This window comes from Pseudophryne corroboree, chromosome 8 (genome assembly GCF_028390025.1).
Source record: "Pseudophryne corroboree isolate aPseCor3 chromosome 8, aPseCor3.hap2, whole genome shotgun sequence".
Lineage (NCBI taxonomy): Eukaryota > Metazoa > Chordata > Amphibia > Anura > Myobatrachidae > Pseudophryne > Pseudophryne corroboree.
In genome coordinates this window covers 19204770-19232195 of record NC_086451.1, presented here as the reverse complement: position 1 = coordinate 19232195, position 27426 = coordinate 19204770, and the positions used below count along the sequence as shown (strand labels likewise).

Sequence of the window (27426 nt, the reverse complement as noted above, 5' to 3'; positions counted from 1 at the left end):
GAGGTCAGTATTGTACACCAGTCACCATGAGGGAGGTCTGTACTGTACACCAGTCACAATGAAGGAGGTGTGTACTGTACACTCGTCACAATGTAGGGGGTCAGTACTGTACACTAGTCACCATGGAGGTCAGTACTGTACATCAGTCACCATGGAGGTCAGTACTGTACATCAGTCACTATACAGGAGGTCAGTACTGTACACCAGTCACCATGGAGGTCAGTACTGTACACCAGTCACCATGGAGGTCAGTACTGTACACCAGTCACCATGGAGGTCAGTACTGTACATCAGTCACTATACAGGAGGTCAGTACTGTACACCAGTCACCATGGAGGTCAGTACTGTACACCAGTCACCATGGAGGTCAGTACTGTACACCAGTCACCATGCGGGAGGTCAGTACTGTACACCAGTCACCATGGAGGTCAGTACTGTACACCAGTCACCATGGAGGTCAGTACTGTACACCAGTCACCATGCGGGAGGTCAGTACTGTACACCAGTCACCATGGAGGTCAGTACTGTACACCAGTCACCATGGAGGTCAGTACTGTACACCAGTCACCATGCGGGAGGTCAGTACTGTACACCAGTCACCATGGAGGTCAGTACTGTACATCAGTCACTATACAGGAGGTCAGTACTGTACACCAGTCACCATGCGGGAGGTCAGTACTGTACACCAGTCACCATGGAGGTCAGTACTGTACATCAGTCACTATACAGGAGGTCAGTACTGTACACCAGTCACCATGCGGGAGGTCAAATATACTGTAAATCAACAATCATTTTTTTTGAATCAATGTCGTATTATATGAAGGCAGGCTGCATCGTATAATAAAGAATATTATAGTTAATTTAGTAATATTATTGAACAGTCCTTTGATACGGGAACAATGTTGAAAGAATACAGCGCACCTACAACAGACAATGCTTTCACTGTATTCTACCATAGCCTCCCCCCTCCCCCCCCCCCCCCCCCCCCCCCTCACCCCACCACTGACTTACCCAACAGGCACATAGGATACTGTGCTGCTGCCATGGTGCCGGAGCCACAGACTGCAGACATATGCAGAAATTGCCCAGTAACCATCCCTGACCGGCTGAACGTTATCTTATACACGTGTATACCACAGATGGGGATAAAGAATAGAGAATTAACACTGAAAGAACCCTGCACCTTCCGTGTCACCCTATAATGCATGTCAGAGGAACACAGAATCCAACACACATCACTATTCTTCATCTGCTATCCTGTGCTATCCACTGGCCCGTGGGCCTACGTCAGACCCGATCTCTCCTCCGCCTTGCGAAAAGCTTTGCATACGCCGGTCAGCCACAAATCCGGACAGAATCGCCGGAATGCCCGTACAGCCTGCAGCTCGCAGGCTATTACCTAAGCCCATAGGAATTCATATGACCCCCCGCCCCCCCCTGTCATTGGAGGGAACCACGTACCTTCCCGAGCTGCAAATGGTCCCAGTTATCATTGACAAAAGTCAGGATCTCCTCGAAGTCAAAGTATTTCTTCTTGCTGAGGACTCCAAGGTTGTAGAGGGCGAGGTGAACGACATCCACCCTGTAATCACACAACGCGTTTCACACCACAGACCAGGAACTCATACTAGAAAATGGCGCCCACGTTTCCCCAATTTATCAAAAGAATTTATAAGAATTAAAAAGTATTTGCAAAAAAGTTTTCAATACCCCCAAGAACTAGTAAAAACGGTCACTAATACCCCTTTCCCACCGCCAGTGCAAATCCCACCCGGGAATTGGAAACGGGTCCTTTCCGGGTGGGGGCATTGGACGCTGCTCCCGGCTTCCCCGATGCCGGGCGGGTTGCCATAGCAGTGGGGGACGGAGCCAGCAGCAGGGGCGGAGGCGGCGCTGGGAGATGAGATCATCTCCGCGCCGCCTCTCCCTGTTGTAGACCCGGGAGCCCGTTTACGCTGCCATTGACCCGGTATTCAACACTGCTTTATTCCCGGGTTAAATTGCCGGGTCAGGCAACCCGGCGCTTTCACACCGCACGCTGACCCGTGTCAACCTAGCAATATGCCGGGTCGATACCGGGTTATTTGTGCGGTGTGAAAGGGGTAATACTGAGATATTACTGCAAATGACAGTTAGGAGCTACTTTATCTCTCTCCAAGCCTTGATGCACCCCCCCCATAATACTTTATTAAGGAACTTGCACGTAACACAGATGTGGGAGAGTCCTACTCAGGAAAGGGGGCTCTACAAGACATATAGGTGGTCATTCTGAGTTGTTCGCTCGCTAGCAGCCGTGTAAACGCTATGCCGCCGCCCACTGGGAGTGTATTTTAGCTTAGCAGAAGTGCGAACGAAAGGATCGCAGAGCGACTACAAAATAATTTTGTGCAGTTTCAGAGTAGCTTCAGACCTACTCAGCGCTTGCGATCACTACAGACCGTTCAGTTTCTGTTTTGACGTTACGAACACACCCTGCGTTCGCCCAGCCACGCCTGCGTTTTTCCTGCCACGCCTGCGTTTTTACCAACACTCCCTGAAAACGGTCAGTTGACACCCAGAAACGCCCACTTCATGTCAATCACTCTGCGGCCAGCAGTGCGACTGAAAAGCTTCGCTAGACCCTTCGTTGTAATAGCACGACGCGCGTGCACATTGCGCCGCATACACATGCGCAGAACTGCCATTTTTATTTTCAACTCTGAATGACCCCCATAGTACTGCTTACAAAAAGTCATTTCCCAGCATGATCATTTCCCAGCAGTGTCCCCAGTATGGGGTAATTACCATCGCAGGGGCAGCCGCTTGATGAATTCCGCTCCCTGGTTGCAAACGGAGCAGAAAAATATAAAAAACCTGCCAAGAAGAGAGAAATAGGAGTAAGAACCAGTTTTATCATCGGAAAATCTCATTGGTAGAGGCATGTAGACTGTATGATCAGCCCACGGATGGACAATCCATTCGTACGATGCTGGTTGCACATTACGGTGATACACCAAACAAAATACAGGGTGGCATTACATAAGAAACCCAATAATAAAATGTCATAGCCGACCCTGGGTTGCAGCGGCCGGACGCAGTGGCTGTGCCACACGTGTTGGAATGCAAGAGATCCAAACTCATGAGAATAAGCACAGTCCCGCCTCTTAAGAGGTCCACCTGGACCGGAGACTGGAGGCGGAGCAATACCGGAGGACAGCAGAAGAACTATGTGACCACTTATGATTGGCTGACCAGTAGTCCCACAGAATAGCGCTGCAGCTATGTTACGAGGTGTGGCTATTAAATAATGAGACACTGACGCTATAATTTCTGTTTAATTAAATCAATTACATTTTAACACCGTTCCTTTTCTATGTCCTCCCCTTCTGCAGCCACACGCCGCTGCATTCACACTTTCCATTGGCGAAAGCCGCGCTGTGGCTCACATCCGTCATCCGTCTCACGAGCTCCGTCGGTTTCTTCTTTACCTCAGTGACTGACGCAGAACGGGTTCCCCTGGGTACAGATGTGACTTTAGGGAAAAGAAAGAAGTCACCCTGTGCTAGGACCGGCGAGTACGCAGGGGGTTCTAGCACTGCAATCTATTTCTCGGCCAAATACTGCGTCACAGAGAGCGCTGTTTGGGTCGGTGCGTTGTCCTGGTGGAGGATGAAACCGTTTTCCACATCTCTGGTCTCTTTCTTCTGACTTTTTCCTGCAAAGTCTCTAGAACACGTTTGTAGTAATGCTGATTCATTGTTACGCAGTCTGCCAAAACAACGCCATGATAACAAAGAAAACATTTACAGTAACATGGCTTGGAGTTTGGATTTGCTTTGACGTGCTTTCTTCATCTTGGTGACGATGGTGTTTCCAGCGCACGGACTGGCGCATTGTCTCAGGATCGTACTGGAAGATCCGTATTTCATCACAGGTAATGACTTTATCTAAATATCCAAATCCAATTGAATTTGTTCCAAAATGTCTGCACCGTTTCACTTTCGATTCTCTTTCTGCTCAGCAGTGAGAAGCCTCGGAACCATCTTAGAGCCTAATTCAGACCTGGACGCACGCAAGCGGTTTTTTGCACTGCTGCGACGAGGTAATCGCCCCCTACAGAGGAGGGGGTAATCGCATCGCAGGGGTGCGACAGTTTGTGCAGTTTCTGCACAGCCCAGGACTTAGTTACTCACCCGCTGAGACGATCCGGGTCACCGATGACGTCCGGAACATTCCTCTGGAATGGGTGGACACGCCTGCGTTTTCTCCGACACTGCCAGGAAACGATGAGTTGCCGTCCAGTAACGCCTTCTGCCTGTCAATCTTCTTGCGATCCCCCTGCGATCGCTTCCGTTGTATAAAGTCGCTGGCCGGCGCCGGCCGTTGCCGGCCAGCGACGGGTCTGCGCATTGCGGCCTGCACGCATGCGCTGTTCAGACCCGACCGCACGGCTGCAAAAAACTGCAGCGTGCGATCGGGTCTGAATGATCACCTTAGTACAAACTTTTGTAATGTTGAGATCTAAGGGGGCCATTCCGAGTTGATCGTAGCTGTGCTAAATTTAGCACAGCTACGAACAGGCACTCAGACATGCGGGGGGACGCCCAGCACAGGGCTAGTACGCCCCGCATGTCTCTGCCGACCCCCCTGCAGAAGTGCAAAAGCGGTGATGCTTTTGCATTTGAGGAGTAGCTCCCAGCCAGCGCAGCTCCTGCGGCTAGCTGGAAGAACCTCTTCGCTGCCCGGGTCGCAGCAGCTGCGTGTGATGTCACACAGCCGCCGCAGCCCAGCCCCCCCTCCCCCAACGGTCCGGCCACGCCTGCGTTGGCCGGACCGCGCCCCCTAAATGGCGGCGCGTCCAACCCCCTCCCGCCCAGCGACCGCCTCTGCCTGACCGCTAGGGAGCAACGGCCTTCGGCCGTCCAGCATGGGTGGGCGCACTGTGGCACGGGCGCATGCGCAGATCCAACCCGATCGCTGTGATAAACTGCAGCGAGCGATCGGGTCGGAATGACCCCCTAAGAACAGTTTCTTTGTCGATATTTCTGCTATCATTCCGAGTCGATGGTCAATTCAGACAATTTCTCACTTTTTGTTTGTCTTTGTCAGGCAAGGCCTGCCGGAACGTTCATCATCTTCGTCATCCTCACAGCCGTCATTAAATCTTTTGTGCCGCTGAAACGCACGTGCGCGTGACATACAATCTGCCGTGTAAGTCTCGGTTAGCATATGGAGATGGACGTTTTTTACCGGGGCTAATTGTCCCGCCGGGGACTATCTAATTAGCCCCGATAAGCCGGTGTGTGCCGCGGCTTATCTGGGATTTTGTTTCACCTGCCTCCAGGCGAAGCAGAATCCCCGGAAACAGCCCCGTTTTCGTCAGAAAACCGAGCTGTTTCACACGAAAAAGTCTGAAAAACGGACGAAAACAGCCGTTTTTCGGACCCGATGTTTTAACCGGGATAATTAGATATCCCCCTAAGCATTTTTACGACGCACGGGAAACACACAACTTCTTCCAACGCTGTGTGACAGCCAACTGTGCGAGAGGGGTGAAACGTGCAAAACCATTTTGGGACAGCCCAAGGTCAATCTTCCCCCCTACTATCTTTATCTCATGCAGTATGGTTTATTTTTTACAAGTACAGTCTCGTTATTTAATAGCCACGCCCATATGTTGCAGCCCTCTGTTCCGATTTCTGATTGTCCGTTTCCATTTGGACTATCGGTTTTATTAAGAGGTAAATTAGAGATGTGGACAAGTTATTCTATATGAAAAATGCAACTTTGGCACTTATTAATTACATAATCAAGAATATAATTTTCTCTTTTGCCTTTTATTATTATCCGCAAAGTACATAAACAGAAACAGTATGAACGAAACAAGACAAACATGACTTACAGGACAGAACATGCAAGACATCATGGTATATAAACATTTCTGCATCAGCAACACCCAAATAAGCAGAGGAAGGCAGAACCCAGGGGTTAGGTGCCGCTATACGCAGTGGGGAGGAGATGATGGTAAAAGTGATTGGAACCAAAAGTATATGAGGATAGAGGGCTCTGCTCGTTACAATCTAAAAGGGGAGTGGCAGACAGACAGGGGTGACACACAGGGGAGAGACAGCGAGCGAGGAGCATAGGTGGTCATTCCGAGTTGATCGCTCGCTAGCAGTTTTCAGCAGCCGTGCAAACGCTATGCCGCCTCCCACTGGGAGTGTATTTTAGCTTAGCAGAAGTGCGAACGAAAAGGATCGCAGAGCGGCAACAAAATAATTTTGTGCAGTTTCAGAGCAGCTCCAGACCTACTCAGCGCTTGCGATCACTTCAGACTGTTCAGTTCCTGTTTTGACGGCACAAACACGCCCTGCGTTCGCCCAGCCACGCCTGCGTTTTTCCTGGCACGCCTGCATTTTTTCGAACACTCCCTGAAAACGGTCAGTTGACACCCAGAAACGCCCACTTCATGTCAATCACTCTGCGGCCAGCAGTGCGACTGAAAAGCTTCGCTAGACCTGGTGTGAAACTACATCGTTTGTTGTAATAGTACGTCGCACGTGCGCATTGCGCCGCATACGCATGCGCAGAAGTGCCGTTTTTTTGCCTGAACGCTGCACAGCGAACGAAAGCAGCTAGCAATCAACTCGGAATGACCCCCATAGAGCGGTGGGTTAGGAGGACAGCTGTAAGGCTTTGCTAGAGAAGTAGGTCTTGAGAGCCCAATTGAAGCTTTGTAGAGAGGTGGAGAGTGTGGTAAGTGGAGTATCTGTGACCTGTACATGGTTACATTGTGTACGAGTAGGGTACGTTTTAAGTTGGACGCATCTAGAAACACGTGAACACAAGTTCGATTCCTTTGCAACAGACTTTTTTCACGGACGGCCAGAGCACAAAATGCGCCGACTCTACATGAGGCCAGAGATGAAGATCCGCAGCCGGGGTGCAGTAACAGGCCGGGGAGACTGGGCCTTCCCACTGATCCTATAAGCTATTTGGTAGCAATGCCTGAAAGGGTGGTCTTCAGTATGCCGACTGACGGGATCCCGGCGCGCAGTATACCGGCGCCGGAATCCCGACAGCCGGCATACCGACACTTATTCTCCCTCGTGGGGGTCCACGCAAGGGGCTCATTTGCGCTCGCCACATTGTCGGTAAGCCGACGGTCGGGCTCCCAGCGCCGGTATGCTGGTCGCCGGGAGCCCGACCGCCGGCATACCATACTGAACCCGCCTGAAAGCGGTAAGACGTCAGAGGTGCTGGTGTTATGTCAGCTTGAGCAGAATCCGAGGATTGGTCTCGCAGCTCGGAGCTGATGTCAGGAGATTTAGCAGCACCGGCCGCTGGTGGGAACTAGTCACGGGCAGAAATAACGCAGCCAGGCGACAGAGGAGGGAGACGCTGTGTGAGTGTGCGAGCCGGCAGGACACTTCTAACCCGCTACACTGGGTTTCTCATCTGCACTCCTGTAAAAGGGTTAAATGTGGGGAATGTGCCGTCTTGTAAGACTGGAAGGCCCCATCGCAGTGAAAGGCCGTCTCTCGGGAAGGTTTAAGAATGCGCAGAATGCTATTGAAACCGCATTGAATTTATTCTGAAAGCCGTCACTTCAGTCTGACTGTACACACACATGAGCCAAGGCCAGGGCCAGTCCCATCCAAAGACAGCTACCAAATTCACTGGGGAACCACAGAGGCCGCGGGAGAAACACCAGCCAAAGACATGACCGCCATAAACGCCAATACTAACGGGGGGAAGTAATCCAGAAAACATGTCACAATACTGCACCATATGGCCTTTAGAATAAGTCTGTCTCCTAGCTAACTCAGCCCAGCAGAATGGCCAGTGCGGCTGCTAAGGTGCTAAGGTTAGGCAGGGCATGCTTGGCCGTACCCCTCGCAACCAGCTGTTGGCTCGTGCCCACCTCCCTTACGGGGGGGAAATGGCGCCATTGTAGAATCTTCAGCCCTAACATTGCAGCTGTATTTACACCTACTCTATACTAGGTTCAGAAGATACTGGGTCTAATTCAGACCTGATCGCAACAGCAAAATCTTTCTCTAATAGGCCAAACCATGTGCACTGCAGGTGGGGCAGATGTAACATGTGCAGAGAGAGTTAGATTTGGGTGGATTATAGTGTTTCTGTGCAGGGTAAATACTGGCTGCTTTATTTTTTATGCCGCAATTTAGATTTCAGACTGAACACACCCCACCCAATTCTAACTCTCTCTGCACATGTTACATCTGCCCCACCTGCAGTGCACATGGTTTTGCCCATTAGAGAAAAATGTTGCTGTTGCGATCAGGTCTGAATTAAGCCTACAGCCCGCGGGACACTTTTGTCCATGCGCACTCCCTACTGCCGCACAGTGCCCCCCCCCCCAGTAACGCCCATTCGCCCGCCGTAGAGAAAACACCGAGATGGATACGAGTCAGAACCGCTCGTAAGTACTTAGACACGTGTACGCAGCCTGCAACATCTGCGCAGTTTGTTCCCAATCGCTAGATGGCGCCGCCTTTGTACTTGCATGAGCATCGAGCGGGTTGTACTGTACAGCACGCTGAATAAGAGAGTATAAACAAGGCCCCTGCAGCGCAAATCCGCTTCCCCTTCAGAATGGTCCCTGTTAATGTGTTAGTATAGTGGTTTCTTGCTGGAGAAACCCCCCCCCTGTTTTACTGCGCTGCCGACATTCCTCTCACCGGCTCTCCCACTCACTAACGCTGCGGAGCAAAAACAAGTTGTTTTAACAGACCGCTCCAGCACAATTTACAAAGGTAATAAGCCGTCAGCGCCGGACCATTTACTGGCTGTTAACGGCTCGTGGGGCTGAGTGTTAACAGCTAAGAGGCTGTATAAATAAACCAGTCATTCCCCGCGCTGCAGGGAAGCGAGGGGGGCCGGGGGGCACGTTTCGGGGCTCTGTGTGATCCTACTGGCAGGCTCTACCTGTCTCCGAACATCATGGACTCATTGAGGCACTGGATGCAGGCTTCGTGGAACCACTGGCGACACCGGTAGCAGTGGATCATCTTTAGGTACCACCTGCGGGAACACAAGGAGGTCAGTTACAGACGGAGGGTGGAAGCGCTAATCTCATTTCTAGGCGGTGAGGCTCATTTATCAAAGTGCAAACGCGACGGCCTCTTGTGACATCACATGTACTTTTACAAGGAAGCGTCTGGGATTATACGCCGTGTAGCGCGAGCGAGCCGGCCGCTGCTGTACGACTACGCTAGCGCCAGCCGTCTCTTTACCCATCTCAGTCACAATGCGACCAGGAGACACTGCCGATTCATTCGACATGCGACACTTGTATAGGATCAGTGCGACGTTATACTGTACATAGCGCCATCTTACTCTCCGGGGCCGCCGCAGTAACAGTAACACTGCTGCTGATTGGTTCTGTGCGGAGAGTCCCAGTCCAGATCTTCGGGACTGTACGTCAGAAACATCTTCACCGCCTGGAGGGTCTTCGCGATTGGTCCTTTCTTCAAGGCGCCCCCTTTCTGCCGAGACAAAACAACATTATCTCAGGAGACATTAATCATTTCTTACCTGCTGTGCAATGTAGAACTTAGGGGTCTATTTACTAAAACCTTGGAGAGAGATAAAGTGGACGGAGATAAAGTACTGGCCAATGAGCAACTACCTGCCATGTCACAGGCTGGGTTTGAAAAAACGAGTTTTATGGTAAGAACTTACCCTTGTTAAAACTCTTTCTGCGAGGTACACTAGGCTCCACAAGGAATAGACATAGGGGTGTAGAGTAGGATCTTGATCCGAGGCACCAACAGGCTCAAAGCTTTGACTGTTCCCAGAATGCACAGCGCCGCCTCCTCTATAACCCCGCCTCCCAGCACAGGAGCTCAGTTTTTAGTTAACCAGCCCAATGCAGTAGCAGGAAAAGAGACGACAACGGTTAGTAGCCACAAACACCACATTCTCACGACAGGAGACGTGTCAGCGGCTAATGCCATACCAACCCAAAGAAGCTAAGTGCGCCAGGGTGGGCGCCTTGTGGAGCCCAGTGTACCTCGCAGAAAGAGTTTTAACAAAGGTAAGTTCTTACCATAAAACTCATTTTCTGCTGCGGGGTACACTGGGCTCCACAAGGATTGGACAATGGGGATGTCCTAAAGCAGTTCCTTATGGGAGGGGACGCACTGTAGCGGGCACAAGAACCCGGCGTCCAAAGGAAGCATCCTGGGAAGCGGCAGTATCGAAGGCATAGAACCTTATAAACGTGTTCACAGAGGACCACGTAGCCGCCTTGCACAATTGTTCAAGGGTCGCACCACGGCGGGCCGCCCAAGAAGGTCCAACAGACCGAGTAGAATGGACCGTAATGTGAGCAGGAGCTGACAGACCAGCCCTCACAAAAGCATGTGCAATCACCATTCTAATCCATCTGGCCAAAGTTTGCTTGTGAGCAGGCCAGCTCCGTTTGTGAAATCCAAACAGCACAAAGAGAGAATCAGATTTCCTAATAGAAGCAGTTCTCTTCACATAGATACGGAGAGCCCGTACCACATCCAAAGACCGCTCTTTGGGAGACAGATCAGGAGAAACAAGTGCCGGAACCACAATCTCCTGGTTAAGGTGGAACGAATAAACCACCTTAGGTAAATACCCGGGACGAGTCCTAAGAACCGCCCGGTCACGGTGAAATATCAGATATGGGGAACTACAGGACAAGGCACCCAAATCCGACACTCTTCTAGCTGAAGCAATAGCCAGCAGAAACACCACCTTAAGGGAAAGCCACTTAAGGTCAGCTGAACCAAGAGGTTCAAACGGAGACTCTTGTAACGCCTCCAAAACCACCGACAAGTCCCAAGGAGCCACAGGCGTGATATAGGGATGCGAAGAAAAAGAACGAGCGAACAACTCGGAATGAGGGCCATTGCCGATATGGCCAGTAGATGGCGTTCTGCCCAATGTAGAATCCGTGAGACTTCTTCCTTCATTGCCAAACGGCTTTGAGTGCCGCCTTGATGATTTATGTAAGCCACTGTGGTGGCGTTGTCCAACTGCACTTGAACAGGACGGTTCTGAATTAAATGCTGGGCTAGGTTCAATGCATTGAAGACCGCCCGCAATTCCAGAATGTTGATTGAGAGGGGGGACTCCTCCTTGGTCCACCGACCCTGAAGGGAGTGTTGCTCCAGCACTGCGCCCCAACCTCTTAGACTGGCATCTGTCGTCAACAGGACTCAGTTGGATATCCAGTAGGGACGGCCCCTGCACAATTGTTGGTCCCGGAGCCACCAGAGCAGCGACAGACGGACCTCCGGAGTCAATGAGATCATTTGAGACCTGATCCGTTGAGGCAGGCCGTCCCACTTGGCTAGAATCAGCCTCTGGAGGGGACGAGAATGGAATTGAGCATACTCCACCATGTCGAATGCTGATACCATGAGGCCCAGCACCTGCATTGCCGAATGTATCGATACTTGCGGACAAGAAAGGAAGCAACGAATCCTGTCCTGAAGCTTCAAGACTTTCTCCTGACACAAGAACAACCTCTGGTTGTGAGTGTCCAATAGCGCTCCCAGATGCACCATGCTCTGAGCAGGGATCAGGGAGGATTTCTTCCAGTTGATGAGCCACCCGTGGGCTTGTAGAAACCGGACCGTCATATCCAGATGACGCAGGAGAAGTTCTGGGGAATTTGCCAGGATTAACAAGTCGTCCAGATACGGCAGTATCCTGACCCCTTGACGGCGGAGTACCACCGTCATCACCGCCATAACTTTGGTGAAGATTCGCGGAGCCGTTGTTAAACCAAAAGGTAACGCCCAAAACTGGTAATGGAGGTTGCCAATAGCAAACCTCAGGTATTGCTGATGTGACGCTGCTATAGGAATATGCAGGTAAGCATCCTGTATGTCCAGGGAGACCATGTAGTCCCCAGGTTCCAAGGCCAGAACTATAGAGCGAAGGGTTTCCACACGGAACTTGGAAACCTTCACAAACCTGTTCAATGCCTTGAGGTTGAGACTGGGCCGGGAGGACCCATTCGGTTTCGGGACTAGAAACAGCGGAGAATAGTACCCCCGGTCCCTCTGCGCAAGAGGCACCTGTACTACGACTCCTGTATCCAGGAGGGTCTGTACCACCGATTGCAGAGTGTATGCCTTTGTCTGTCTGGCAAAATCGATGAGGGGGTCGGTTTTTGAAGGCTATGGCGTAACCTCGAGTGACGACTTCCCATACCCAGGCATCTGAAGTGGTCTTCAACCATTCCTGGGTATACCCTAGAAGCCGGCCCCCCACCCTGGGATCCCCCAGGGGGAGGCCCCCCCGTCATGCGGCAGGCTTATCGGCCTTGGAAGCTGGCTGATGGGCTGCCCAGGCTCTTTTTGGCTTTGGCTTACCAGGTTTGGAAGTGCGGACCTGCTTGTTGTACGCCTGACCTTTTGCTTTACCTGAAGGACGAAAGGGGCGAAAGGAAGTACCTTTAGCCTTCGACACAGAAGGAGCGGTACTTGGCAGACAGGCAGTTTTGGCAGTAGCCAAGTAAGCCACTATCTTATTTAAGTCCTCCCCAAACAGAATATCTCCCTTGAAAGGGAGTACCTCCAGGGTTTTTCTAGAGTCCAGATCCACAGACCAGGATCTCAGCCACAATATCCGGCGAGCCAGGGCTGACGTAGTAGAGGCCTTGGCTGCTAGGATACCGGCATCAGAAGCTGCCTCTTTAATATAGTGAGAAGCTGTGACAATATATGACAAGCATTGTCTAGCATGGTCAGAAGAGATGTCAGCTTCTAACTCCAAGGCCCATGCTTCAATAGCCTCTGCAGTCCATGTTGCTGCAATAGTGGGCCTTTGTGCAGCACCCGCGAGGGTGTAAATCGCTTTAAGACAACCCTCCACACGTTTATCCATAGGCTCTTTTAGAGACGTGACGGTAGTAACAGGCAGAGCTGAGGAAACCACCATCCTAGCCACATGTGAGTCTACTGGAGGAGGCGTTTCCCAATTCTTAGACAGCTCTGGCGCGAGGGGATAGTGAGCCAGCATCTACTTTTGAGGCACAAACTTCGTACCCGGGTTTTCCCAGGGTTCCTGACGTATATCCACTAGGTGATCAGAGTGAGGTAAAACTTGTTTAACCACCTTCTGACGCTTGAACCTATCTGGTTTCTTAGGAGGGACGGATGGCTCGGGATCATCCGTAATCTGTAGAATTAACTTAATAGCCTCCAAAAGATCAGGAACATCCACATGTGAACTACCCTCCCCATCAGCAGTATCCGAGTCAGAACCTGTGGGGTCAGTGTAAGTGCCGTCTTCATCAGACGAGGTGTCAGTGACAGCAGTGGATTGTGAGGAGACAAGCGCTCGCTTAGAGGACCTCTTGGACTTAGGCGAGCGTTGGTCAGACTTTTTTGTAGTCAGGGACTGGTTCAACTTCTTCAATTGAGCAGATAAATCGCCCGCCCACGGCGGGTTAGCTGCAGGGACCACATACGGTTGTACCGGCATTGGGGGTCCCATAGGGGGTGTTAGTTTATGAACTAGCGTATGCAGAAGCGTGGAAAAAGCGGCCCACGGTGGGTCATTATGTACCTCCGTTGACACAGTCCCACTGGGGGGCAAGGAGCCCCCAGAACCAGAGCCCGCAGCTGCTATATTCTCCTCATAGTGATCTGCAGCTTCAGCAACACCGGCAGTGTGTTCAGCCCCAGAACCGTTACCCTCAGAAGCAGACATGATATAACTTGCAGTATAAGGTAACACAGTACAATTGGCAGCAGCACAATACCTCTTACCCAAACCCCTTTCGCAGTGTAGTCAGCACCAGCAGAGATAAAGGAGAGATATGGTGACTAAATCACAGAGAAAAATACGTAATACAGTATATCTTTGTGAAAATCCTATATTAGATAACACCTGACGCACCAAGCCCCCTCAGGTTATGGAATATAGGGATAGCAGGTTGAGTGAAAGACACGAAATGGACACCACTCAGCTATCAATGCACACACAGATAGTCACAGTTTGTACAATGCAGAGGTTATTACTGACAATAATACTGCACTGGACTAGCTTACACAGCTATATAACAATAGATATAACAGTACACAGTAAGAACTGGATGTATATCACAGGGTAATTGTACTAGGAAACCCTGACTAAATGCACTCTTTCTTACTAACACTGACTTAAAAGGCAGGTAGAATACTTAAGTGTCATGTAAAGTCACAGCACTGACAACCAGGCGGCTTTACATAGGAGGATTTGCCTAAGCAGTCCCAGGAACAGTGAGCTGAGGGATAATGGCGCCCAGACACTGACAGAGAGTGAGGGAGAGACAGAGATGAAGCTCCAGGGCGGGAACACTTGCTGGAAATGGTGCCCTGGGGCTGGGGGAGGGGCTTCAGGTCTAAGCCTTATCCCCTGCTGGAAAAACCACCAGGTACTGTGGGCTACTGAAAATGGTTTAGAGAGAAAACCTGACCTGCACCCATGCCCTGGTGATCTAGTGGGATCGCCTGTACTGCCACAGTGTCCACCGCCAGCGCGCGCGGCCCGCCTCCCACTGACCGCGCCGGATCGCGATAAAGACAAGGTCCTGCAAACGGAACCCACTCACCACCTCCCGAAGCGCGGCCACGCGATCCCGGAGAGCCCCCGTCGTGTGTGCCTGACAAGAAGAAAACAGGAGCCTCCTGCTGTAGTTACCCGGCAACCAGGGCTCGGGAGTGTACAGCGCCGCTGTGGAGAGCTGGAGCTGCAGCAGTGAATGTCTTCTGACATGTAACACTGCTGCTGCCCTTGAAGTCTTCACTTTTCTTCTCAAAAAGCTCTTCTTAGGGCTGCCTGGAGCAGCCCCTCTGTTATGTGCCTGCTACTGCAGCACCAACTACAAAACTGAGCTCCTGTGCAGAGAGGTGGGGTTATAGAGGAGGCGGCGCTGTGCATTCTGGGAACAGTCAAAGCTTTGAGCCTGTTGGTGCCTCGGATCAAGATCCTACTCTACACCCCTATGTCTATTCCTTGTGGAGCCCAGTGTACCCCGCAGCAGAAATGACAGGAGCTGGTTGGCTGGTACTTTGGGGGTCATTCCGAGTTGATCGCTCGCTAACAACTTTTTGCAGCGCTGCGATCAGGTTATAGCTCGGCAAAACTGTGCATGCGTATGCACCGCATTGCGCAGGCGCGTCGTACGGCTACAAAGAGGATCTGTGCTGGGCGATGGATTCAACGAAGAATCGATTCGCACAGCCGATCGAAAGGAGATTGACAGGAAGGGGGCGTTTGTGGGCGTCAACTGACCGTTTTCTGGGAGTGTTTGGGAAAACGCAGGCGTGTCCAAGCGTTTGCAGGGCGGGTGTCTGACGTCAATTCCGCCACCAAAAAGACTGAAGTGATCGCAGCGGCTGAGTAAGTCCAGAGCTACTCATAAACTGCAAAAAACTTTTTTGTGCCGTCGGCTGCAAAAGCGTTCAAAAACTTGCAAAGCGAAAATACACTCCCCATAGGCGGCGACTATCTGATCGCAGCGCTGCAAAAAGTAGCTAGCAAGCGATGAACTCGGAATGACTCCCTCTATTCTCCAGCAACTTTATCTCCATCCAAGGCTTAGTAAATAGACCCCATAGTCTGGAGCAAGTCCCCACAAGAATGGGAGGTCCGCGCTGCCACCTAGCTCTCATTCTCCGCCTTTGCGCCCCAACTGGTCAAGTGAACCAGCTGTCAGTCAGCCAGGTAGCATCTAGTCAGATACTGTAAGCCACACATTAATGATGACTTCAGCATCGCACATGAAAGGAGAGCTCTAGTGTCCCTGGCACCGGCGTTAGACTTCTGTTTGACGACTGTACGGTGTGATTTTCCTACGCAGGACACGGCTGGAGAGGAACTTTCATTTTCCATGGACTGTGGTAGAGAAGACACTGGTTCATTGTGAGGCAGCAAATGCCGTTATTTACCTGGCACAGATAGCGGAACATAACTTACTCAGAGACAGCATCATGCGGCCGGAGTGACCGAGAGGCTATTGGATTCCTGCGCTTCTCACCACAACCCATTCCTATTGGCTGGCAGAAAGAGCTCAGCACCATCTCCATTATTAAAAGGGAATTTGAGCAAATTAAATTTTATTATTGCAAACTGGCGACAAAAATATTAAGCAAGGAGGTTTCAAAATACTCTGCCAATAGGACTTTATCTAGATTTCATGGTGGTGATTGCATAGTTACCATTCAGTACAGTTCCATTGTTTTTCTACTACAACACTTGCCGGTTTGTCCTAATGTATGGCTTTCATAAATCGTGAGGGCGAGTGAGTGCCCAGTATTTATTCGATGCAGCACTTTTGTGGGCGCGAACCCTTCTGTTACAGTGCGCAAAGCACGCCGAACAGAGTAATGATAAAAGTGAAACGCTTCCAGCTCAGAGCGCGTGTAACAGTGAGTACAATAAAATTAGCCGGGTGGCCTCCGCTCAGCAAGCTACAGCCCTGACAATGATGCCTCACAATGAGAGGGCAAGACAGCCCTCACTAAGCCCAGCTTCCAGGGCCAACGTCCGCTCTTAACTGGAAAACACTGCCATTCTGTTCTATAGACCCATAGTCTCTTTGGCAGAAATCCAGGCATGCGGTACCACCAACAGTTTTGTACAGACACAGGACTCAATTCAATTCTGTGCCACGTTAATAGCGTCGGGAAGGAGCTGCCGGAGCTATTCAATTGATCGTGATGTTGTGCCTGACTACAGGAGGGTTGCGAGCAGAAATCCGACTAAACTAGTGCCGCCATGCTGTTTTCTGCCTATATCGCGGCGCAGACAGCATCTTGACAGGCGCTTAAGTCGGAGAATGACGGTTCTAGCGACTAATCGCCCGGCTGTAGGCGAGAGAACTGGCATCTCACGACTAGCGATGACAACAATTGAATAGCCAAATACCAAATGGCCAGATCTGCCATAGAGCCCTCGCAGTTCTTACCCTGACAGCCAGGACGAAGATGCAGCGCCTGCAGAACCACGGCTCCAGGACTCCCTTCTCTCCACTCTCCACGATGGGGATGTGACACTTCTGATGATAGCCTGAAACACAAACAGATCACAGCAGGTCTCATTAGCTACAGTCCCTCTGGAGGAAAAGAGCATGAGACTTGTAGTCCTCCATGGCTGAGCGTTCACAAAGAGGAAAAAAAAAAAAAACAGGCAGAACTCAGTTCAGTGTAAGCGCCCACGGGCGACTGCCGGAATTGGTAATGCGGGTGAATGATCGGAGCATAGACGCTGTCTATACCCCATTGTTTATAGTCTCCAGTGTCCCCTAGTGGATGAAGAAGAAATAATGTAAGCGGTTACAATGTTGCATCTCTCTACAATTGTTATAGGGACACCTCAATAGTACACACTACGGGACTGATTCTGCATCGCTCTGATCATTCATTGGGCGTTTTTGGGGTTGTGGTCTGATCGCAAGATTTCACCTAAAAAAATGGAAAAACCTTGTGTTGAGCTTTCATCCCTGTACACCTAACATATGTCGATCATATGGTGTCAATCTACTTGACCGTCAACCTAGACACTGTCTATCTATCATCCGGATACCGTTTCTGGTCGGCGGCTGAGCAGTTAGCTTGTAGGTGGGCAACCTGACTATAAAATTATACGTAGCAGCTGATTGGTTGCCACGGGCAACTTCTCCACTGGCTCACTACTCCACTCATCACTGCTTCATGAATAGACCCCCATTGTCTGAGAATTACAGCTACGCCGTCCTCGTTGGTGTGCGCCATTTCTACATTGGTTATGATGAACTCGCCTACATATTGCTGAGGCAGAAATGTATAAATGAAGGTGCTTGTGAAAAGCCATTTATAGTACTGGAATAGTAGTGAACGATTTGTGCTTTGCGCTGGAATTTGTGCGCAGAGTGTCCAACTCACCAAGGCCGCTGGAGCCCGTGCCACTGCGTGATAAATTGGCTGGTAATGTATCAGCGTGCAATCAGCTCCTAACTGTCATGTTACAGGCTGTGTTTGAAAAATGGCAGTTAGGAGATGATTGGTTGGTGCGTTATCACCGTGCAATGTATCACTCTCCGAGGCTTGATAAATCTGGACCTAAATGTGTGTGGGGTGTGGCATGGAAGGTCGACAGTAACTAGGTCGACAACTATTGGTCGACAGTAAGTAGGTCGACAGGGATGCTAGGTCGACAGGGTCTCTAGGACGACAGGTCAAAAGGTCGACATAAGTTCTTAATGTTTTTCTAGTGTCATTTTCTCCGTACAGTGACCGGGAACCCCAATTAGCGCACCGTGTCCCCTCGCATGGCTCGCTTCACTCGCCATGCTTCGGGCAAGGTACCTCGCTGCGCTCGCCACAGGTTACTATTCCCAATCGTAGTACGCGTGGATCGTTAAGTATGAAAAAGTTCAAAAACATGAATATTTTTTTTGAAAAACTCATGTCGACCTTTTGACCTGTCGACCTAGAACATGTCGACCTAGAGCTAGACCTAGAGAAAATCGGTCGACCTAGTTACTGTCGACCAATAGTGGTCGACTTATACAGTGTCGACCTAGTTACTGTCGACCTAGAGACCAGGGGGTTCATTCCGAGTTGATTGCTAGCTGAAAATGTTCGCTGTGCAGCGATGATGCAAAAAAACGGCACTTCTGCGTATGCGGCGCAATGCGCACGTGCGACGTACTTTCACAACGGACAATGTAGTTTTACACAAGGTCTAGCGAAGCTTTTCAGTCACACTGCTGGACGCAGAGTGATTGACAGGAAGTGGGCGTTACTGGGTGTCAACTGACCGTTTTCAGGGAGTGTTTGAAAAAACGCAGGCGTTCCAGGAAAAACGCAGGCGTGGCTGGGCGAACGCAGGTGTGGCTGGGTGAACGCAGGGCGGGTGTGTGACGTCAAAACAGGAACTGAACAGTCTGAAGTGATAGCAAGCGCTGAGTAGGTCTGGAGCTACTCTGAAACTGCGCAAAAAAATTTTGTAGCCGCTCTGCGATCCTTCCGTTCGCACTTCTGCTAAGCTAAAATACATTCCCAGTGGGAGGCGGCATAGCGTTTGCACGGCTGCTAAAAACTGCTAGCGAGCGAACAACTCGGAATGACCACCCAGATCCCGTGTGTGTGATGTGCGGACGGATGCAGTACAGTAAATGTGACGTCTGTTTCTGCATCCTGCAAACGCTGTGCATCGTGATGTGAGCTGTAAGTGGCTGGGAAGCAGAGTAGAAGCAGTAACAGGTGGCTCTGTGCACAGCCGCTGCCAGGACATTACTGCAGACCTGCAGGTGCTCTGGAACCGGTCGGCTTCCAGCAAACTTTAATCAGCGACCAGTGACTTGTGAGTCCGCTCAGCTGCAGACCTCCCGCATATAACTCAGGAGCCGTCACTTCCTCTGGTCTTCCAGAGGGAGCCAATAATGCTCGCCAGATCCGGGGCCACCGGAAAACGCTTAAAGGGGCCGCACAGCTTTATTTTTCTTTTACATTTATATACGGCCACCGAGAATCCTGATCTATGGGTACAACTGTGAGCCTAATTCAGACCCGATTGCTGCAACGGGAGCCATCGCAGTCTGAAGCCCTTTGGGGAGTGTACGCACACCCCGTGAGGCCCAGTGAGATGGGAAAGCATCCCAGAGCTGCGAACCCCTCTGACTGATTGACAGGCAGAGGAGGTCGCGAGGCGGGAGGGGGCTTGACAACGGCGTTAGAACGCCGTTGGTGGGGCGCGGTCCGGACAATGCAGGTGTGTCAGGACCTTTGCGTGTGACCTCACATGGCCGCTGCGAGCCGGAACGCAGCAGGCAGCCGCCTGCCAGGCTGCGCAGGCAGGGAGCTACTTGGTGGGTGCGAAAGCATCACCACCGTGCGATGCTTTCACACCCGTGGGGAGGGAGGGGGTAGGGCCTGACATGCGGGGCGGACTAGCCCAGTGTTGGGGGTCCCCCTGCATGTCAGAGAAACTGATCGTAGATGTGCTAGATTTAGCACATCTACAATCAGGTCTGAATGACCCCGTGACCCCTGTACTCAGGAGAGCAAAAACGACTGTGCCTGTACTATGTTCTAGCCTTGCTGAAAGGCACAGATGGGAATCAGGAAGAAAAAGCAAGGGACTGCGATGGTAATCCATAGGAAGAACACCCAGGACGTAAATCACGTGTCACAGTTTTCGGTGGGAGGTTTTCGATCAGCCACCCTATAATCCGGACCTTGCTCCAGGCGACTTTTACCTATTCACTAAGCGCAAAGAGTTTCCGGGCAGAAAACGTTTTGGAAGTGACGATGAGTTGAAGCTTACAGTCAGCAACTGGTTCGATGGACTGGAGCAGGCCTGGGCGACCCGAGGCTCTCCAGCTGTTGTGAAACTACAAGTCCCAGCATGCCCGCCACAGTACTGCTATTAGGGAATGATAAAACTGTGGCAGGGCATGCTGGGATGTGTAGTTTCAAAACAGCTGGAGAGCCGCAGGTTGGCCAGGTCGTTACTTACTGGATTACCATCGTAGTAAAAGTTGCAGGAGGGCATGTACAGAACAATGTGGAGAGATGGCCTATTTTAAGCATTTTGCTGAATGCAAGACAATGTCAGAGCCTTTTATTTTTAAATACAGTGGGCCTGAGACGGATGCAAGTTGATATGAGGACGGACGCAGCGGAGATCTGCACCATAGAAAGATACTGCTGACTGGCGGTGGTGATAGAACACTTGGAACCACCTTGTTCTAAGATCTGAAACATGCATGATGGGCCGAGCAGCTGGTAAAGCCTATGGCAACATCACCACCAGCAGCCACATTCACTGCCAATTATACCACATTTCATGCCACCCCGTGTATCATAGTTTCTAGCAAATAGAATGAAGCAGGACCCTGGTCACAGACGTTGGTTCTGAGATGAACATTCATAATATAAATCCACCTACCCAGACCACACTTCCCACAGATCAGAATCTCATTTAGCGGGACGGAGGTCTTCCCCATGCAGATGTAGCACTTTGGTTCCTCTCCGGGGACCCCAGCTGCGGGAAGAATACAAGAGATCAGTGGATAAAATCACATTTATTGTAGCAGAGACGACGTGCTGTTATTCTCACACTTACTGCGGAGGATAGGATACAGTGTTATATTCACACTAACTGTAGCAGAGAGGAGGCAGCGTCACACTCACAGCAGAGAGGAGGCAGCGTCACACTCACAGCAGAGAGGAGGCGGCGTCACACTCACAGCAGAGAGGAGGCGGCGTCACACTCACAGCAGAGAGGAGGCGGCGTCACACTCACAGCAGAGAGGAGGCGGCGTCACACTCACAGCAGAGAGGAGGCGGCGTCACACTCACAGCAGAGAGGAGGCGGCGTCACACTCACAGCAGAGAGGAGGCGGCGTCACACTCACAGCAGAGAGGAGGCGGCGTCACACTCACAGCAGAGAGGAGGCAGCGTCACACTCACAGCAAAGAGGAGGCAGCGTCACACTCACAGCAAAGAGGAGGCAGCGTCACACTCACAGCAAAGAGGAGGCAGCGTCACACTCACAGCAGAGAGGAGGCAGCGTCACACTCACAGCAGAGAGGAGGCAGCGTCACACTCACAGCAGAGAGGAGGCAGCGTCACACTCACAGCAGAGAGGAGGCAGCGTCACACTCACAGCAGAGAGGAGGCAGCGTCACACTCACAGCAGAGAGGAGGCAGCGTCACACTCACAGCAGAGAGGAGGCAGCGTCACACTCACAGCAGAGAGGAGGCAGCGTCACACTCACAGCAGAGAGGAGGCAGCGTCACACTCACAGCAGAGAGGAGGCAGCGTCACACTCACAGCAGAGAGGAGGCAGCGTCACACTCACAGCAGAGAGGAGGCAGCGTCACACTCACAGCAGAGAGGAGGCAGCGTCACACTCACAGCAGAGAGGAGGCAGCGTCACACTCACAGCAGCAGAGAGGAGGCAGCGTCACACTCACAGCAGCAGCAGAGAGGAGGCAGCGTCCCACTCAAAGCAGAGAGGATACAGCGTCACACTCACAGCAGCAGCAGAGAGGAGGCAGCGTCACACTCACAGCAGCAGCAGAGGAGGCAGCGTCACACTAACAGCAGAGAGGAGGCAGCGTCACACTCACAGCAGAGAGGAGGCAGCGTCACACTCACAGCAGAGAGGAGGCAGCGTCACACTCACAGCAGAGAGGAGGCAGCGTCACACTCACAGCAGAGAGGAGGCAGCGTCACACTCACAGCAGAGAGGAGGCAGCGTCACACTCACAGCAGAGAGGAGCGTCACAGTCACAGCAGAGAGGAGGCAGCGTCACACTCACAGCAGAGAGGAGGCAGCGTCACACTCACAGCAGAGAGGAGGCAGCGTCACACTCACAGCAGAGAGGAGGCAGCGTCACACTCACAGCAGAGAGGAGGCAGCGTCACACTCACAGCAGAGAGGAGGCAGCGTCACACTCACAGCAGAGAGGAGGCAGCGTCACACTCACAGCAGAGAGGAGCGTCACACTCACAGCAGAGAGGAGGCAGCGTCACACTCACAGCAGAGAGGAGGCAGCGTCACACTCACAGCAGAGAGGAGGCAGCGTCACACTCACAGCAGAGAGGAGGCAGCGTCACACTCACAGCAGAGAGGAGGCAGCGTCACACTCACAGCAGAGAGGAGGCAGCGTCACACTCACAGCAGAGAGGAGGCAGCGTCACACTCACAGCAGAGAGGAGGCAGCGTCACACTCACAGCAGAGAGGAGGCAGCGTCACACTCACAGCAGAGAGGAGGCAGCGTCACACTCACAGCAGAGAGGAGGCAGCGTCACACTCACAGCAGAGAGGAGGTAGCGTCACACTCACAGCAGAGAGGATGCGGGGTCACACTCACAGCAGAGAGGATGCGGGGTCACACTCACAGCAGAGAGGATGCGGGGTCACACTCACAGCAGAGAGGATGCGGGGTCACACTCACAGCAGAGAGGATGCGGGGTCACACTCACAGCAGAGAGGATGCGGGGTCACACTCACAGCAGAGAGGATGCGGCGTCACACTCACAGCAGAGAGGATGCGGCGTCACACTCACAGCAGAGAGGATGCGGGGTCACACTCACAGCAGGGAGGATGCGGGGTCACACTCACAGCAGGGAGGATGCGGGGTCACACTCACAGCAGAGAGGATGCAGCGTCACACTCACAGCAGAGAGGATGCAGCGTCACACTCACAGCAGAGAGGATGCAGCGTCACACTCACAGCAGAGAGGATGCAGCGTCACACTCACAGCAGAGAGGATGCAGCGTCACACTCACAGCAGAGAGGATGCAGCGTCACACTCACAGCAGAGAGGATGCAGCGTCACACTCACAGCAGAGGGAATGCAGCGTCACACTCACAGTAGAGAGGATGCAGCATCACACTCACAGCAGCAGCAGGGGATGCAGCATCACACTCACAGCAGCAGATGCAGCGTCACACTCACAGCAGCAGACAGGACGCAGCGTCACACTCACAGCAGCAGCAGAGAGGATGCAGCGTCACATTCAGAGCAGCAGCAGACATGATGCAGCGTCACACTCACAGCAGCAGCAGAGGATGCAGCATCACACAGCAGCAGAGAGAATGCAGCATCACACTCATAGCAGCAGCAGAGAGGATGCAGCGTCACAATCACAGCAGCAGCAGGGAGGACGCGGCGTCACAATCACAGCAGAGAGGATGCGGCGTCACACTCACAGCAGAAAGACTGCAGCATCACACTCACAGCAGAGAGGATGCAGCGTCACACTCACAGCAGAGAGGAGGCAGCGTCACAGTCACAGCAGAGAGGAGGCAGCGTCACAGTCACAGCAGAGAGGAGGCAGCGTCACACTCACAGCAGAGAGGAGGCAGCGTCACACTCACAGCAGAGAGGAGGCAGCGTCACACTCACAGCAGAGAGGAGGCAGCGTCACACTCACAGCAGAGAGGAGGCAGCGTCACACTCACAGCAGAGAGGAGGCAGCGTCACACTCACAGCAGAGAGGAGGCAGCGTCACACTCACAGCAGAGAGGAGGCAGCGTCACACTCACAGCAGAGAGGAGGCAGCGTCACACTCAAAGCAGAGGAGGCAGCGTCACACTCACAGCAGAGAGGAGGCAGCGTCACACTCACAGCAGAGAGGAGGCAGCGTCACACTCACAGCAGAGAGGAGGCAGCGTCACACTCACAGCAGCAGAGAGGAGGCAGCGTCACACTCACAGCAGCAGCAGAGAGGAGGCAGCGTCCCACTCAAAGCAGAGAGGATACAGCGTCACACTCACAGCAGCAGCAGAGAGGAGGCAGCGTCACACTCACAGCAGCAGCAGAGGAGGCAGCGTCACACTAACAGCAGAGAGGAGGCAGCGTCACACTCACAGCAGAGAGGAGGCAGCGTCACACTCACAGCAGAGAGGAGGCAGCGTCACACTCACAGCAGAGAGGAGGCAGCGTCACACTCACAGCAGAGAGGAGGCAGCGTCACACTCACAGCAGAGAGGAGGCAGCGTCACACTCACAGCAGAGAGGAGGCAGCGTCACACTCACAGCAGAGAGGAGGCAGCGTCACACTCACAGCAGAGAGGAGGCAGCGTCACACTCACAGCAGAGAGGAGCGTCACAGTCACAGCAGAGAGGAGGCAGCGTCACACTCACAGCAGAGAGGAGGCAGCGTCACACTCACAGCAGAGAGGAGGCAGCGTCACACTCACAGCAGAGAGGAGGCAGCGTCACACTCACAGCAGAGAGGAGGCAGCGTCACACTCACAGCAGAGAGGAGGCAGCGTCACACTCACAGCAGAGAGGAGCGTCACACTCACAGCAGAGAGGAGGCAGCGTCACACTCACAGCAGAGAGGAGGCAGCGTCACACTCACAGCAGAGAGGAGGCAGCGTCACACTCACAGCAGAGAGGAGGCAGCGTCACACTCACAGCAGAGAGGAGGCAGCGTCACACTCACAGCAGAGAGGAGGCAGCGTCACACTCACAGCAGAGAGGAGGCAGCGTCACACTCACAGCAGAGAGGAGGCAGCGTCACACTCACAGCAGAGAGGAGGCAGCGTCACACTCACAGCAGAGAGGAGGTAGCGTCACACTCACAGCAGAGAGGATGCGGGGTCACACTCACAGCAGAGAGGATGCGGGGTCACACTCACAGCAGAGAGGATGCGGGGTCACACTCACAGCAGAGAGGATGCGGGGTCACACTCACAGCAGAGAGGATGCGGGGTCACACTCACAGCAGAGAGGATGCGGCGTCACACTCACAGCAGAGAGGATGCGGCGTCACACTCACAGCAGAGAGGATGCGGGGTCACACTCACAGCAGGGAGGATGCGGGGTCACACTCACAGCAGAGAGGATGCAGCGTCACACTCACAGCAGAGAGGATGCAGCGTCACACTCACAGCAGAGAGGATGCAGCGTCACACTCACAGCAGAGAGGATGCAGCGTCACACTCACAGCAGAGAGGATGCAGCGTCACACTCACAGCAGAGAGGATGCAGCGTCACACTCACAGCAGAGAGGATGCAGCGTCACACTCACAGCAGAGAGGATGCAGCGTCACACTCACAGCAGAGGGAATGCAGCGTCACACTCACAGTAGAGAGGATGCAGCATCACACTCACAGCAGCAGCAGGGGATGCAGCATCACACTCACAGCAGCAGATGCAGCGTCACACTCACAGCAGCAGCAGACAGGACGCAGCGTCACACTCACAGCAGCAGCAGAGAGGATGCAGCGTCACATTCAGAGCAGCAGCAGACATGATGCAGCGTCACACTCACAGCAGCAGCAGAGGATGCAGCATCACACAGCAGCAGAGAGAATGCAGCATCACACTCATAGCAGCAGCAGAGAGGATGCAGCGTCACAATCACAGCAGCAGCAGGGAGGACGCGGCGTCACAATCACAGCAGAGAGGATGCGGCGTCACACTCACAGCAGAAAGACTGCAGCGTCACACTCACAGCAGAGAGGAGGCAGCGTCACACTCACAGCAGAGAGGAGGCAGCGTCACACTCACAGCAGAGAGGAGGCAGCGTCACACTCACAGCAGAGAGGAGGCAGCGTCACACTCACAGCAGAGAGGAGGCAGCGTCACACTCACAGCAGAGAGGAGGCAGCGTCACACTCACAGCAGAGAGGAGGCAGCGTCACACTCACAGCAGAGAGGAGGCAGCGTCACACTCACAGCAGAGAGGAGGCAGCGTCACACTCACAGCAGAGAGGAGGCAGCGTCACACTCACAGCAGAGAGGAGGCAGCGTCACACTCACAGCAGAGAGGAGGCAGCGTCACACTCACAGCAGAGAGGAGGCAGCGTCACACTCACAGCAGAGAGGAGGCAGCGTCACACTCACAGCAGAGAGGATGCGGGGTCACACTCACAGCAGAGAGGATGCGGGGTCACACTCACAGCAGAGAGGATGCGGCGTCACACTCACAGCAGAGAGGATGCGGCGTCACACTCACAGCAGAGAGGATGCGGCGTCACACTCACAGCAGCAGCAGAGGATGCAGCGTCACACTCACAGCAGCAGCAGAGGATGCAGCGTCACACTCACAGCAGCAGCAGAGGATGCAGCGTCACACTCACAGCAGCAGCAGAGGATGCAGCGTCACACTCACAGCAGCAGCAGAGGATGCAGCGTCACACTCACAGCAGCAGCAGAGGATGCAGCGTCACACTCACAGCAGCAGCAGAGGATGCAGCGTCACACTCACAGCAGCAGAGGATGCAGCGTCACACTCACAGCAGCAGCAGAGGATGCAGCGTCATACTCACAGCAGCAGCAGAGGATGCAGCGTCACACTCACAGCAGCAGCAGAGAGGATGCAGCGTCACACTCACAGCAGCAGCAAGGAGGATGCAGCGTCACACTCACAGCAGCAGCAGATGATGCAGCAACGTCACACTCACAGCAGTAGCAGAGAGGATGCAGCATCACACTCACAGCAGCAGCAGAGAGGATGCAACGTCACACTCACAGCAGCAGCAGAGAGGATGCAGCATCACACTCACAGCAGCAGCAGAGAGGATGCAACGTCACACTCACAGCAGCAGCAGAGAGGATGCAACGTCACACTCACAGCAGCAGCAGAGAGGATGCAGCATCACACTCACAGCAGCAGCAGAGAGGATGCAACGTCACACTCAGCAGCAGCAAGGAGGATGCAGCGTCACACTCACAGCAGCAGCAAGGAGGATGCAGCGTCACACTCACAGCAGCAGCAAGGAGGATGCAGCGTCACACTCACAGCAGCAAGGAGGATGCAGCGTCACACTCACAGCAGCAGCGAGGATGCAGCGTCACACTCACAGCAGCAGCAGAGGATGCAGCATCACACTCACAGCAGCAGCAAGGAGGATGCAGCGTCACACTGAAAGCAGCAGCAGAGGGGATGCAACGTCACTCAGCAGCAGCAGAGAGGATGCAGCGTCACACTC

General features: G+C 52.9%; 1 protein-coding gene across 2 annotated transcripts in view; it reads right to left on the bottom strand.

Annotated features, from left to right (window-relative positions):
- PHF19 (PHD finger protein 19) overlaps positions 1–27426 on the bottom strand; it is an 80500-nt gene that overhangs the window by 26265 nt on the left and 26809 nt on the right. For both annotated transcript variants that reach the window (XM_063935987.1, XM_063935988.1), the window contains exons 4-9: positions 20911–21006; positions 16946–17046; positions 9343–9491; positions 8932–9027; positions 2785–2853; positions 1462–1582 (exon numbers count right to left, since the gene is read on the bottom strand). In XM_063935987.1, the coding sequence (XP_063792057.1) occupies positions 1462–1582; positions 2785–2853; positions 8932–9027; positions 9343–9491; positions 16946–17046; positions 20911–21006 (632 nt within the window). The remainder of the gene's footprint in view (positions 1–1461; positions 1583–2784; positions 2854–8931; positions 9028–9342; positions 9492–16945; positions 17047–20910; positions 21007–27426) is intronic.